General features: G+C 33.3%; 1 protein-coding gene across 1 annotated transcript; it reads right to left on the reverse strand.

Moving 5' to 3' along the window:
• Positions 1 to 12,835: 12,835 nt before the first annotated feature.
• LOC129894657 (mavicyanin-like) lies at positions 12,836 to 14,233 on the reverse strand. The gene is made up of 2 exons (XM_055970328.1): positions 14,071 to 14,233; positions 12,836 to 13,146 (listed from the first exon to the last, which is right to left on the reverse strand). Exons 1-2 carry the CDS (start codon positions 14,231 to 14,233, stop codon positions 12,836 to 12,838), a joined length of 474 nt encoding a protein of 157 aa, XP_055826303.1.
• Positions 14,234 to 14,974: the final 741 nt, after the last annotated feature.

Below are 14,974 nucleotides of genomic sequence, written 5' to 3' on the forward strand. Positions count from 1 at the left end.
ACACCTTCTGCTCTTGACTGACAAACCCTTTATATAGGTGCATATAGATTTCATCATTCAAATCTCCTTGAAGAAATGCATTGAAGATATCCATTTGATGAATATGCCACTGTCTGGAGGCTGCAAAAGACAATATAGATCTCACTGTAACCATCTTCACCACTAAAGAGAAAGTTTATTTGTAATCAATCTCTTCTTTCTGACTATATCCATTTACAACCCGCCTTGCTTTGAACCTTTTTATTTCTCCTGTAGATTTGTACTTAACTTTATAAATCCATCTGTATCCAATGGGCCTCTTTCCTGGTGGTAAGTCAGTGATTTTCCAGGTCTTGTTACTTTTCAAAGCCTGAATCTCAGCTTGCATAACATCAACCCATCTAGGGTCCTTAATAGCTTTTGAATAACTATTAGGTTCTGTCATAATAGAGATAGCAGCACTATAGCACTTATAGGAAGATGATAGATGAGAGTAGCTTACATAGTTAGACAAGGGATACTGCACATCTGTGGTGGTAGTGACGGACACAATATCCTTCAACCAAGTAGGAGCTTGTTTAGGCCTAGTAGACCTTCTAGTAATAGGAGGAACTCCCTCAGAGGAAGAATGAGTAAGGAATGATTCTTTAGGACTACCTATATTAGTAGGCATACTTGGGAGTTCAGTATTATCAAGTACCTCAGAATAATCAAGATTCTCAGCATTCTGCTCTACAGTAGCCTGTACCTCATCTGTAATTACACCTTCTGATGATGCACCATTAGTGGTACTTATGAGTGACAAAAGAGAAGGTTGCATGAACTCTTGAACATCTCCTCCTAACCCCTGACATGTGTCTACAAACAGATGTTGTGTGAAATGATTATCAGGAGTGGCAAAAGGAAATATATCTTCCCTGAAAATAACATCTCTACTTGTAAAGAAGGATCTGGTAGTTACATCAAATAAAATGTATCATTTTTGTACTTCAGAGTAACCCATGTGAACTGTTGACTTTGATCTGGGCATTAATTTATCATGTTTAGTGAGATTCTTAGCAAACACCAGGCATCCAAGTGTTCTCAAATGAGACAATATTGGTTTGATGCGATATAACCTTTCAAAAGGAGTGTGATACTCAAGTACACTATTGGGTAACCTATTTATTAGATAAGTTGCAGCTAATACTGTCACTCCTCGGGAGGGTACCCTAGATGTGGTCGGCACTCAGAAACCATTACTGGCTCCCAAGCGAATCACTTTGCCTAATCACACATCCATTCATTCATTCAATCAGCGGAAAACTTAAAATAAAGAGATAATTAGGTGGTCAATTCCAATCAACAATCTAGCTCAAGAAAGAAAGGTCATAGGCTAATAAATCAAACTCCAATCTATGTCATTAAATAGTCTGACAAGAAAAATTCAAGAAAATAAAATACTCCATTGACCCATCACTATCTAGTCTATGAAGCCTCTATCACTACTATCTAATTGGTGCCAATGACAGGTTCATGGCTACCTTAAATCAGAATGAAAAGACTAAACTCAACGCAAGAATAACATAAGTGGTATCCTCCGAATGTAGGGGAGGACTCACCAATAAGCTAAGTGTGAACAGATCCTCAATGGTGCGCCTATTGATGATCTCTTAAATCTGTCTCTGCATCATGAAATGATGCAGGTCCAAATAGACGTCAGTACGTGGAATGTATGAGTATGTAATATGGAACAATAAAACAAAAATCAAGGTAGAATAATATAAGTCCAAATATCTCAAATCAAAAAGATATGAGAGACTCAATCAAGGTGTTATAAGTCTAAAGTAAGAATGTGGTTTAGACAGAGACCAATCATATACAATTCGATCCAATTCAATCATATATAATCCGATCCAATTCAATCATATGCAATTCAATTCAATCCAATCACATACCATCCAATCCAATCCAATCTTATATAATCCGACTCAATCATCTACAATACCAATCAAACCAATCAACCAAGTATTCAATCAACTCAATAATAAACTCAAAGGACTCAACTCAACAAATATGCAAATTAAAATTTAGCAATGTTTTGCAATTTGACTCAATCATCTACAATCTCAATCAAACTAATCATATCATGCACAATCCACTCAATTTGGGAGTTTGTCTAACCGATAACCATCACTTATGATCCAGTGGTGTACAATAAGCCGACGTTGTTTCCATGTCCATTCAATACTTTGCTAGAATATGAACGAATCAACCAATCATGGATCCATCCATCAATTAAGCCCTATCATTTTAGGATAATGAAAGAGGGAAACATCCGACTTTGACGGTTCAATCATTTCCTACATTGGCTACGTAGTTTATGGGATTCGACTAGGGACTATACTCTAACCCAATTCGGTGCTCGATACTCCTCCCAAGACTCAATATGTTCATATCTATCAGTGAATAAAATACTCAAAATACCCATTTAATCTCTTTTGGACTTAGTTTCAAATCAACTCATTTAGTCTCATTGGACTCTTTTCAAAACTCAATCAATTTGGTCTCATTGGACCTTCTTTCAAAATTAACTCATCTCAATCATCAAACTATTCTCTTTAAATTTGATATAATCTGAACTCAATGAATGCAGTAAATATTAAATGCATTTAAAAACATAATTTTAACCCCTCGACTTAATCTCAAAATAGACGTTTTAATGTAAAACTGCTCAACTTGTTTATATTCAAAATATTCATGCTCAAAATAATAATTAAAAGACTTCTCAAACTCAACTCATGCTTAACTTTCTAAATCAAAGATGAAAATAATCATTCTTTAAACTCAAAATAGTGCATAAATAATTTATGCAAAAACATTCACAAATTATTTTTTAAAACTCCTTATCAAACAATCATTTATACTCGAAATCCTCATAAGACTCCAATCGAATCAAATTATGCAATTTATATCATTTATTCACATTAGACTCCAATCCACTCCATCAAGACATCATCATCAACACTACCTCTTCATCAATCATTTTACCTTTTTAAAACTAAACATCATTTACATCATTATCAAACATCTTGCTCCAAAATTATCATTTAACTCTATGTTCAATTTCATCAAACTCATTAAAATACGCATCATCTCACTTTGAAAGCAATATGTACATGAAAACCATCAATCTCAACCTCAAGACAAATTATGACAAAAATAAAATCTCATCTTGGCTTCATGTGAATGAATACATGAATTCATACTCTCAACAAAACTCAACTCAAGAACATCATTAATACACATGAATTTATATATATAAAAAAACTCAATAGAAATTATATATAACCCAAGAACTCAACTCATGAAACCTCAAACTCAACTCAACTCGAATCAATGAAGATGTAGGGCACGTGGATAAAATCAATCCAACGTTGTGAGTAGCCTTACATACCTGAATCTTAGGAGTTATTGGATAAAAGTGTTGGGTTTGGAACCTTGTATCTTGAAGTTGAGAAACCAATTTATGGATTTGTGAAGGAGATCTTCAACTTGGAATCTTTGGATCTTCTAATATTGGAGAAATCTCTTTATTGAAGTTATTGATATTTGGGAGAAGGATAATTTGGGATTATGAGAGTATCTATACATATAAGAATATTATTAGTTTGAAAGATTGAGAAAAATCACCTTTTAATAAATCCTGTCTGCAATTTTAGCGAGTTGGAGGTCTCATCGCCGAACCATTCGGCGAGTCACCAAAGGATATTTGAGCTCGCCTAAAATAATAGTTTATGAAGGATTTCTATCCATTCGGCAAGCTAAATCATCTTGTCACTGAACCATTCGGTGATTCGCCAAATTGGCAGGTGAGTTCGCCGAATTGTCCTATCCGTACATGCTTCAGTACAATGATCATATTTTTTTACTCCAAACTCTAAAAAATATAATATTGGTGGAGTTGGAAATAATAGTCAAATACCTTTAATTTGATAGGTTATGGTCCACCTAATTTATTATATTCTAGGATATATGCTCATTTAAAGTTGATCCTTATACGAACTCATTCGAAAACTTAGCCGATAGAAATTCTTTGGACTTGGCTTGGTGTTAGAGATCCCTTATGACCCTAAACCACTTATAATACACTTAAAATACTTAGGAGTTGATTCTAACTCATATATATAATTAGAAGTCATCTCATTCGAGTCTATACGCATATGAAGAATGGTTCGAGTCTTGGCAGAAAAAAAATTAGGATGTTACAAATACACAGTGTCCCCAATACTTAATAAGTATTTTTGCTTGAAACCTTAAAGCTCTGGTTACCTCTAGTAGATGTTTGTGCTTCCTCTTAGCAACACCATTTTCCTGAGAGGTTTCAGGACAAGACCTTTGATGGACAATTCCCAATTCAATAAACATTTTAGCACACACTGAATTGACAAATTCTGTGCCATTGTCAAATCTTAGGACCTTGACTTGTTTGTCAAATTGATTTCTAACATACTGGAAAAACATTTGAAAAGGCACACACATCTGACTTCTATTTAAGCAGAAATAACCAGGTCATTCTGGAGAAATCATCAACTATTGTAAGAAAGTACTTATTGCCATCAAAGGTAGTTGTATTATAAGACCCCCTTACATCAACATGCATCAAGTCAAAATAGTTATTACTTATGGTACTACTAGAAGGAAAATCAAGTCTTGTTTGTTTGTCCAAGGGGAAAACTAAGCACTGATACACTTTACAAAAGCTTTGTTTATTTATATCAAACATCTTAGCAAGTACTATCAAGGACACATGTCCAAGTCTTTTATGCCATAGCTCTATATCTGACTCCTGAATCTTTGCATGAACTTTATCCACAACAAATACAGTCTCTTAAAAATCACTGATATTGTTTTGAGTTAGTGTGTTCCACAACAGGTACAGACCTCCTTCTTCTTTATCAACTTTCTTCACCTTCCTAGTGTAGAGCTCCTGGAAAACACAAAAGTTAGGAAAGAAGGAGACTGAACATCCTAACTCCTTTGTAATTTTGGTGACAGACATTAGATTATACTTGAAATCAGGTATATGAAATACATTGGTAATCACACTTCTAGCTGATAAACTACAATAACCAATATGAGTCACTTTAGTAGTACCACCATTTGGCAAAAACACATCTTTAGGAACAACCAACTTTGACACAGAACCTTTTGTCAGTATATCTAGACTAAAAACCATATGATTTGTTGCACTTCTATCTACAATCCATACTTCACTATTTTCATTAACAAATAAGGCTTTACCTGTTGCATTTGCCATATTGCAACCAGATGTAGTGGCTTCTGATTTCTGATTCATCATGTTGAGAATATGTTCATACTGATCCTTTGTGAATGTATAGCCCTGAAGTAATTGTTGATATCTTTCTCAACTTGACATATAGGATTAGTAGATATAGATACCTCATCTAGAGCTCCATTAGTGCTTTGTTGAAGATCAGATTTCCTTTCTTACACTGGTGCATAAGCATCACTCATATTTGTGTTTAAACCGTAAGAGAAATGCGCCTTAACTGATTGCTGAGTTTGACCAGAAGAACCATTAGAATCAGCATAAACAGTATTTGCACTTGGTACCTTTCTCTTGGACTTAAAATCAGGTGGATACCCTACCATCTTATAACAGAACTCTTTGCTATGACCTTTTGTAACACCCCCTAAACTTTTTCGCTAAGATTTGAGTATTTCTTCACGTGAGTGTAGACTCGGACCGGAGGACTTGTAATTTTACACATGATTTAGGATTAATTACTAAGTATTTGAAGTGTGTTAGAGGTGTTTAGGGGTCATGAGGGATCTCTAACACCAAGTCGAGTCCAAAGAACTCCAATCGACTAAGTTTTCGGATGAGTTAGTATAAGGGTCAACTTCGAATGACCATATCTCCTAGAATATAAAGAACTGGGTGGCCCACAACCTACCACATTAAAGGTGTTTGAGTCTTCTTTCCAATGCCACAAAGAATGTAATTTTTAGAGTTCAGAATCAAAAGTTATGGCCATTTTACTACAAACTAACACATCACAGATTTTCAGGCCTGGGTTGCAATTGTTGGGAAAACTGGGCTTGGCGCTGCAGTGGCGCGACGCGCCACTATCACGCCAGAAACATGCCTCAGTAGTTTGGGCTCTGGCGCGGTGCGCCACAAAAGGGTGTGCAGGGTTTTTCAAGCCAGTTTCCAGAACCTAGAAAATATTGGCCTTGGCGCCGTAAGGGCGCGACGCGCCACTATCGCGCCAAGAATGTGCCTCAGTAGTTTGGTCCTTGGCGCGGCGCGCCACTACGAGGTATGCAGGTTTTAGGCGTAATCAGCCTGGCGCCGCAAGGGCGCGATGCGCCACTATCGCGCCAGCTGTATTTTTGCCTATTTTTCAGAACTTTTAAGAAGGGGCAATTTGGGAACTGTCCCAAATTATATATGTATCACCATAGACCATTTTAGGATCATTTTTCAGCCCCCACTCTCTCTCTAAAAGCCCTAGGAGCTTCTCTCTCTCTCTCTCTTCTTCTTCTTCTCCATTTCCAATAAGAAGGGTCCAAGAGCTTCAAGATTTGAGTTCTCCATTGAGGACCCAACACAAGTTTTTCTTCAAAGTCTTCAAACAAGGTATGTAAGGCTAACCTAAAATATGGATTGAGTTCTTCCATATGCCCATAGATGTGTTGAATAGGAGTGTGAAAGAGTTGAACTTTCTAAGGAGGTTTTCTTGAAAGTTTTCCTAAACTATAGAATATTTTTAGTTACTATTGGTTTATTGATGTTTTTAATGATTTGAGTTACTAAATAGTTGTCTTTTAGATTATTGATTATAAATGTATCTTTGTATATAGATGTTGACGATATTCTTGAGTTGAGTTTTGTTGAGAGTATGGATTCATGTTTCATTCACATGAACCCAAGATGAAATTTCTTTGGTCATAATTTGTCTTGAGTTGAGGTGGATGGTTTTGTGTATATAAAAAGAATGAATTAGATAGTTAAGAATGTCCTTTTATTTCTATAAAATGAACATAGAACTAAAATAAGGATTTTGGAGTAGATGTTTTACGATTGATGTGATGATGATATTTGACAATGATGTGATGATAATGTTTGATGATGATGTGAATGATGATATATGATGATGATGTGAATGACGATGTTTGACGATGATGTAAATAAAGAGGTTATGTTGAGGAGAATATTGTGTGATGAAGTGGATTGGAGTCTAATGTGATTTTGTGGTATATGATGTGCATAATTTGAGATGATTGGAGTCTTAGGAATATTTTGAAAATAAATAATCTTTTGAGGAGGAGCTTTAAATAAATTATTTGTGAACCTTTTTGCATAAACTATTTATACACTACTTTGAGTCTAAAGAATTATTAGTTTCATCTTTGATTTAGGAAGGAGTTTAAGTATGAGTTGAGTATGAGGAGCCTTTAAATGAGTTGAGTATTTTTTTACATTAAAGTATCTATTTTGAGTTTGAGTTGAGGAGTTGAAATTATATTTTAATGTACATAATATTTTCTGCATTCATTGAGTTGAGATTGTATAAATTTTTAAAGAGAAGAGTTTGATGATTTGAGATGAGTCGATTTGAAAGAAGATCCAACGAGGCGTGATTGAGTTGAAATGAGAATAGAGTTGATGAGGTGGCAATGTACCACATGAAACTAGCCGTGAGGGCATCTTTGAGATGATTGAAGGAGTTTTATGAGCATGGAGTCATGGGAGGAGTATCGAGCACCGAATTGGGCAAGAGTATAGTCCATACTCGAACCCAATACCTATGTTGCCAAACGTAGGGGGATTGAACCGTTAAAGTCGGATGCTTCCCCGAGAGATTTGTCCTGACATTATAGGACTTGGTTGGATTGGATCCATGAGTGTTTGATTCGTTCATACCCTGGCAAAGTATGAACGGGCACGGCAACAACGTCGTTTTGTTGTACTGTCACTGGCTCATAAGTGATGGTTGTCGGATAAGAGAAACTCTCATTTAGGTCTTGATAGTACTCTGAGTCAGTTGAGTTGAGTGAGTTGCTATATGCTTACGAGTTAGTCCTGTCTAAACTATTTCTTATTAGACTTAGGACACTTGAGTGATGTGTTACATATTTATTGAGTTGAATCTTTTGAGTTGAATTGTAAAATGTTACATAATTTAATTTCCATATTTACTGAGTTGAGTCTTTGAGCTGATTGTTGAGTTGAATGTTGAGTAGATTGTATATGGTCGGATTGAAATAGATGAATTTTGATTGGATTGAATAGAATGGTATGTGACTAGATTGGATTTGATTATTGAGTTGATTGTTGAGTTGAGTGTATATAATCGGATTGTACATGATTGAAAGGGATCAAATTGTAAATTATGTGGTTGAACTGTATTATACATAATTGGATTGGATTGTATGGTAGATCATTGGTCTCTGTCTAAACTGTATCCTTACTTTAGATTTACGACGTTTTATTTGAGTCCCTCTTATCTTCCTGAGTTGAGATATTTAAACCAGCGTTACTCTTCCTTGAGGTATGTTTCATTCTGCCATTTTACATACCAGTACATTCTACGTACTGACACCATTTGGCCTGCATCGTTTCATTATGCAGAGACAGGTTTATGAGATCGTCAATAGGAGCATCATTGGGGATCTATTTGCACTCAGCGTATTAGTGAGTCCTCCCCTATATTCGGAGGACACAGTTTATGTATTCTTACATCAAGTTAGCCCTTTTTATTTTTATTTGAGGTAGCCATGAACATGTCATCAGCACCAATTAGATAGTAATGATAGAGGCTTCATAGACTAGATAGTGATGAGTCGATTGAGTATTTCTATCCTTGAGTTATTCTTGTTAAACTATTTTTAAATGACAAATATTTTAGTTGATTTGTCGGCCCATGGCCTTTATTCTTTGAGTTGCCCGCTAAATTATTCTTTATTTTTAAACTTTCCGCTGATTGAATGAATGAACGGATGTGTGATTGGGCTATATGGTTCGCTTGGAAGCCAGAAATGGTTTCTGAGTGCCGGTTACGTCTAGGGTACCCTTCCGGGGCATGACACCTTTATACTTACAGAAATCACAGATTAAGAGTGAATTTTTCTTGTATCTTTGATTGACACCTGAACTACTAGCAGCCTTAGAATACATAGCAGCAACACCTAAGCCAGCAGAGTTAAGTCCCATACTACTGATGCTTGTAACAATAGATTTTTGACTCTTATCTCCTACTATCATAGCATTTGATTGATTGATAGTTGGTAATGGATCTAACATGAGAATTTGAATCCTAGCTTGATGATAGGAATAATTTAATCCCATTAAAAACTGATATAATCTTTGTCTATTCATATGTGTTACAAATCCTTTAAATTTCTTATAATTGCAGTAGGGAGAAGGCACTAACACCTCAAATTCATCCCATAAAGTTTTGAGTCTAGTATAGTACACAGAAACAAAAGCAGTACCCATCTACAAAGTAGCAATATCTTTGTGTAAACTATTGGTCCTTGATCCATCTATTCTATTAAACCTCTCTTTCAAATCAGTCCATACACTTAAAGCACTAGAATAAAATGCAATTCCACTGAGTAAACTCTTCGAAACTGAATTCATTAACCAGGATAACACAATAGCATTAACCCTCTCCTAATGTCCCCACAGTTCTTCATCATACATTTTTTTCCTGCATGTTGCATCAACTAGCCCGAACTTGTTCCTTTTTAGTAGAGCTAGTTTAACTGATCTACTCCACAAAATATAGTTTTCAATACCAGTCAATTGAAATGATATAAGACTAATTCCACTTACATCAGTAGAACCTAGAAATAAATGATGATTATAGTCAATACCTTGTCCTTGTATAGAATTACTATTTAAAGAGATACGTGTACCAATTTGGCCATTGTTGAAATTCTAAGCTGGATCCAATCCTGCTGCATTTTCTTCTGTCATTCTTTCAATTTCTTCAATTACTAAGTTTCTTTAACCTTGTTGCGGAAGCAAATGTTGAATGCAGATTCAAGCTTCAATGGAGCTATAATTTGCAGAACAATCTCTACAACTGGGTGAATCTATGAATTAGATTCTGATTTTTTGATTCTAAAATCAGATCTGCTCTGATACCATAAACGTGAAAGAGAAACAAGCTAAGAAATAAGAGACGAAGAAGGAGACCATTAGAGAGCACTCATTGCTCATTGAATTGATATTCTTATACCTTTATAGTGATGTACCTACTGTATATATATATATAGAAGTATTTAGTTAGTAACCTCCCTCTCATCTAACTAATCATTTGACAGTTTGTTATAACTAATAGATTAGTTTAATGACTAATTTGTCCTCATTTCTAACTAACTTCTTAGTCACCAACTAATTACTTCTAACAGCTTGTATATCACAACAGTTACACCAATTGAAAATGGTCTGAAGACATCACTTATGGCCAGGATCAATTAAATTTTTTAGTGGAGAAGAGAGCTCAATCATTAAAGCCGGAGATGGAGTTACGGGGGGGGGGGAGTGAAAGCTTCACTTTCTAATATCAGAAGTCTCTTCGTTACTTTCTAAGATTTTTTTTATTTTCTTTTATTTTGGTTTTATTTGTTAAGCTTTATAGGAATTTGGGCCAAATTTGACCAGATACCGAAACTTTTTACTCAATAAAAAATTGACTCATGTGGTCATACAATTTTTTTAAAAAAATAGAATTCAAAAATCTATTACTATACGAATTACGATAAATAAATTCTAATTAGACGTGAATTAAATAAGTATCAAATTATTATGCAATAATATTGATTGATGAAGCAACTACACAATTGGAGAAAAATGGACGATTGAATGAAGCAGCCAGGTAGAATTGCATGTATATAAGGAGTATTTGCATGAAAAATCAACAAAGAAGGCTTGGACAAATTTAGTAAAATCACATCAAAGTGAAGAGAGAGAAACTTCAAGAGCTCTGGAGGCAGTTTGAGTTGGTTCAGATGAAACCAACTTAATTAATCAAATTTTTTTTTACAAGAATTAAAAAAAATGTCGATGGTCTAAGGATCAATGGAGAAGTATTAGAAGAGTTAAAGTTGTTGAAAAGATATTAAATTCTCTAACTTTAGAGTTTCAGATCAAGAAGACAAATGTTGAGTTTATCCAAAATCTAAATATCTTGAGACTTGATGATCGATCAAGAAGATAAATTTGTGATATATGAGATGTATCTTAATCAACAAACAGATGTGATAGTGGATAATGTATTGCAGATAAAGGATGATCAATCAAAAGAAAGATTGAATGTAAATGATATTAATTGATTTGGAGTCCTGGAGGAAACCTCCAATTGAAATTCTTAGAGTGAGTGTTTGATGTGCTATTTGAAAAACTTGGAGAGACCAGGGGAAAGAAAGAGAAATGGAAAAAATGATCGAGAAATGAAAGAACATATGCAAAAGACGAAAATCTCCCTACTTTTGTTTTTTATAAGGAGAGTAAACATTTGTTTAATCTTTGATGCGCAAGGTACAACAAACTTAGAGGTAGCAGTGGTCATCCTGCTCTTCAGCTTTCTATATAATAATAAAATAAAAATTAGAATATCAGTTTTATAGATGTTTCAAATCTAATAGTGTTGCGTAACATTGCTTCCACTAATACGTATCAGCCTTTGTGGTGCATTCGTTGTCTTTGAACCTTGGGTTCGCCTCTGATTAGTTTGGTATATGTACGTAGAGAAAATGTGTTTAATTTGGTCTTGGGAAAATGTAGATACAAACACGATGACTTGGTCAATTATCTATCGTTTGCTGTTTTTTCCTTCTGCCTTGTAATGTTTGTCCATTAATGCACAAATTGCAGACGCCATGGTAGATTTCTCTTTATATTCTTTTTAGAGTTTAGTTAATACTCTTTCCATACCATTTTAGTTATCATATTTCGCTTTTCGAAAGTTAATTTAATTAATTTTTGAAGTTAAATTATAATACTTTAACTCCATATTATAAAGTAAAAAATTAGATATTAAAAAACTATACGAAAAGTACTATAAGTTATAAAAAAAAAATTCATATCAATATGATAAAAAATATATCTTAAAATATTAGTCAAAGTTCTTATAGTTTTACTCTCAAAAAGGAAATCATGATAACTAAAATGGGACGGAAGAAATATATATTATGGTGTAAACAATTTTTTGCAACTTTAAAAGATATTCATAGATATTTTTTTTGAAATATAAAAAATTAAAATTTAAAATATTAGATATAATACTTACGTCTATATAACAAATAAAGATAACATAATGGTATAAAAATTGTTTGATAGATTTCAAGAATGTTTTTGATAGATTTTTGACGGAATGTTTGTTGCAAATACAAGTATATGTAATGCTCTTTTCGCTCTTAATTTTTCATTATTGGTCTGTTAAGCCAAATTTCAAACAAAAATGTTTGAAGTTTGCTTCCATAAATAATAGGGATAACACACAAAAGTATCATTCTGAACTATATTTTACTCTTTTCTTTTCAATTTATATGAATTTTTTTGACCGGATACCACGTTTAAAATGAAAGAATGATTCTTGAAATATATGGTCTAAAATAAAATATAGATATTAGTGTAACTATAAATTATTTCATTAAAAAAAGCAAGAAATTTTAAGTTAAATTAGTACTAAATATAAAAATAATTATCATTCTTATCACAACAAACTAACAACGAAAAAATATCACATATCGAACGAAAGAAATATATTTTTTTATTTTTATATAAAGTAATCAAGTAAAACCGAATAATAACTAGTATTTGACTCTTTGGTAGTCATTAATTAATAATCAAGAACATGAAAAATGCAGCAACCATCATAGCAACAAATTTAGAATTAGGAGTACTAATCCCAGAGGCTGATGATGAACCAGCTCCCTCTTTAGCTGGTAGAACGTTAACGGCAACCTTCATCCCTTGTTCACAGTGATTTTTAATTCCGCAAAGGTACCATTTCTTCCCCGGAGATTTCAAATCAATCACATCATTTCCCGAAGTCAAGGGTTCAACATTAGCACTTGGTTTGCAGTTCTGGAAGGCAGCCAGATCTGCTTTGTACACATTGTGACTTCCTTCGTTGTACTTGAATACTGCATCCACAAATTAAACTGAGTTTAGCTTCTATATACAAACCATGTAAGAAAATTTTACTCAATTATGTCACTTGAAAACCTGTTACATGTAATATTCTATGGCAAGCATATATAATTGGATTACCTACACATGATAAGGTAACTAGGTAAGTACTTCTTTCGTCTCAATTAATTATGTAACGTTATTTGATTTAGTAGAGAGTTTAAGAAAAAAATATTTTTTTTGAAATTCGTGATATATAATAATTTTTAAATATTTGTGTGACTATATAAATCATCTCATTAAGGCTAAAGTGAAAATTTTAAAGTTCAATTATTTCTAAATATAAAACATAAAAATGACATTTTTTCTTAAAAAACGCTCAAATAAAGAAAAATGTGTCACTTATTTTAAAACAAAGAACTAACATGTTACAATAGTTATAACTACACTAGTAATTTTTAAAAAAAATTCTGCTCTTAGGCTAGCGAAAAATAATTATACATAATCCTTCATAAAATTTAAGTGGAATTAGTACAATAAAAAATAAAGTAAATTACTAATAGTACTTGTAACAACAAATTAAAGTGATTATATAATATCCTTTTAAAGCACTATCAATATATATAAGTAAAATCCCAACATGCTATTACTACAATGACAAAAGAGATATTTAGTGACAATAAATTTTTCTTTTAGTAGCAATTGAGTTAATGTCATTGTATCCAGAATCTCTAAAACCTTTAACGATATTTATATAAAGTGTGGGTTATAAATACCCTTATACATTATTGTCTCTAAATATAATATAGCGATGAATATATTATTGTCGTTACATAATTGCCGCAAAATCTTTTATTTTTTAGAATCTATTGTAACATATCCTTACAAAAATTGAAGGCATAACATAGAATACTAAAGGAAGAGGGTAAATAACATACTGAGCTTATCTCCAACATGAAACTCTTTACTCTCAGCCCATGCATTGTAGTCAAATTTGAGCTTCCAACCTTCATCATCCCCAACCAAATGGTCAGTTGCCATAATTGGAGCAACAACCATGCTAACAACAATAAGTACAATCAACAAAGCTTTCAAAGCCATTTGGAAGTATTGTTTTTTGAACGTTTTCTTTATAGCTTGAATGTTTGTTTTGAAGGATTGCATGTTTGGGAGCATATTTATAGGATGTTAAAATTTGGAAAACAGCCGGCTAAAGTCTTCATTAACTAATTAAAGTATGTGTGATTTGGCAAGGCTACTTGCTTCGGACGTTTATCAGGTAGGTATCGTAATATTTGTTGTTGTTATTATTGTTTTTATAATATAATTTCTTTTTTATTGTATTTTCTCTCGTACATGTTTTGATATATTTTACTTGAGTCGGGAGTTTATCAGAAATAATTTTTCTACCTTCAAATGATAGGAATAAGACTAAATATACATCACTAGCTCTACTTTCACAAGGAGGTGTTGTTGTGATTCGGTAAGTCCATTTGCCTAAAAATTAACACCTTCTAAATTTATATTATGGGCTTACTAAGTAATATCTAATATGTAAATAATTTTTACATAATCATGTCATTTTTGTCTGAAAATAAGACAATGATATTTGCTACAACAAATAAAATGTAGAAACATGCACACGATGACTTGGTCAAATATCTCTGTTTTACTGTTTTTGACCCTTTTACCTTTGCTGTGTTAGGTCATTATTGCCGAATGCCGCCTTCATGCACAAAATTTGGACGCGATAGCGCATATTTCATTCGGTGGCCAGTTTATACCTTATTATTATTTTTTTAAAATGTAGGAATGGCACAAATCACATAGTGGTTAAGAACT

Source organism: Solanum dulcamara, chromosome 1 (assembly GCF_947179165.1).
Source record: "Solanum dulcamara chromosome 1, daSolDulc1.2, whole genome shotgun sequence".
Taxonomy (NCBI): Eukaryota; Viridiplantae; Streptophyta; class Magnoliopsida; order Solanales; family Solanaceae; genus Solanum; species Solanum dulcamara.

What these genes read in the sequence shown, in the direction of transcription:
- LOC129894657 (XM_055970328.1), bottom strand. Translation starts at nt 14,233, where the DNA reads ATGGCTTTGAAAGCTTTGTTGATTGTACTTATTGTTGTTAGCATGGTT. An exon ending in TCATGTTGGAGATAAGCTCA is followed by an intron (nt 13,147 to 14,070) that starts GTATGTTATTTA and finishes TTGTGGATGCAG; the next exon opens with TATTCAAGTACAACGAAGGA.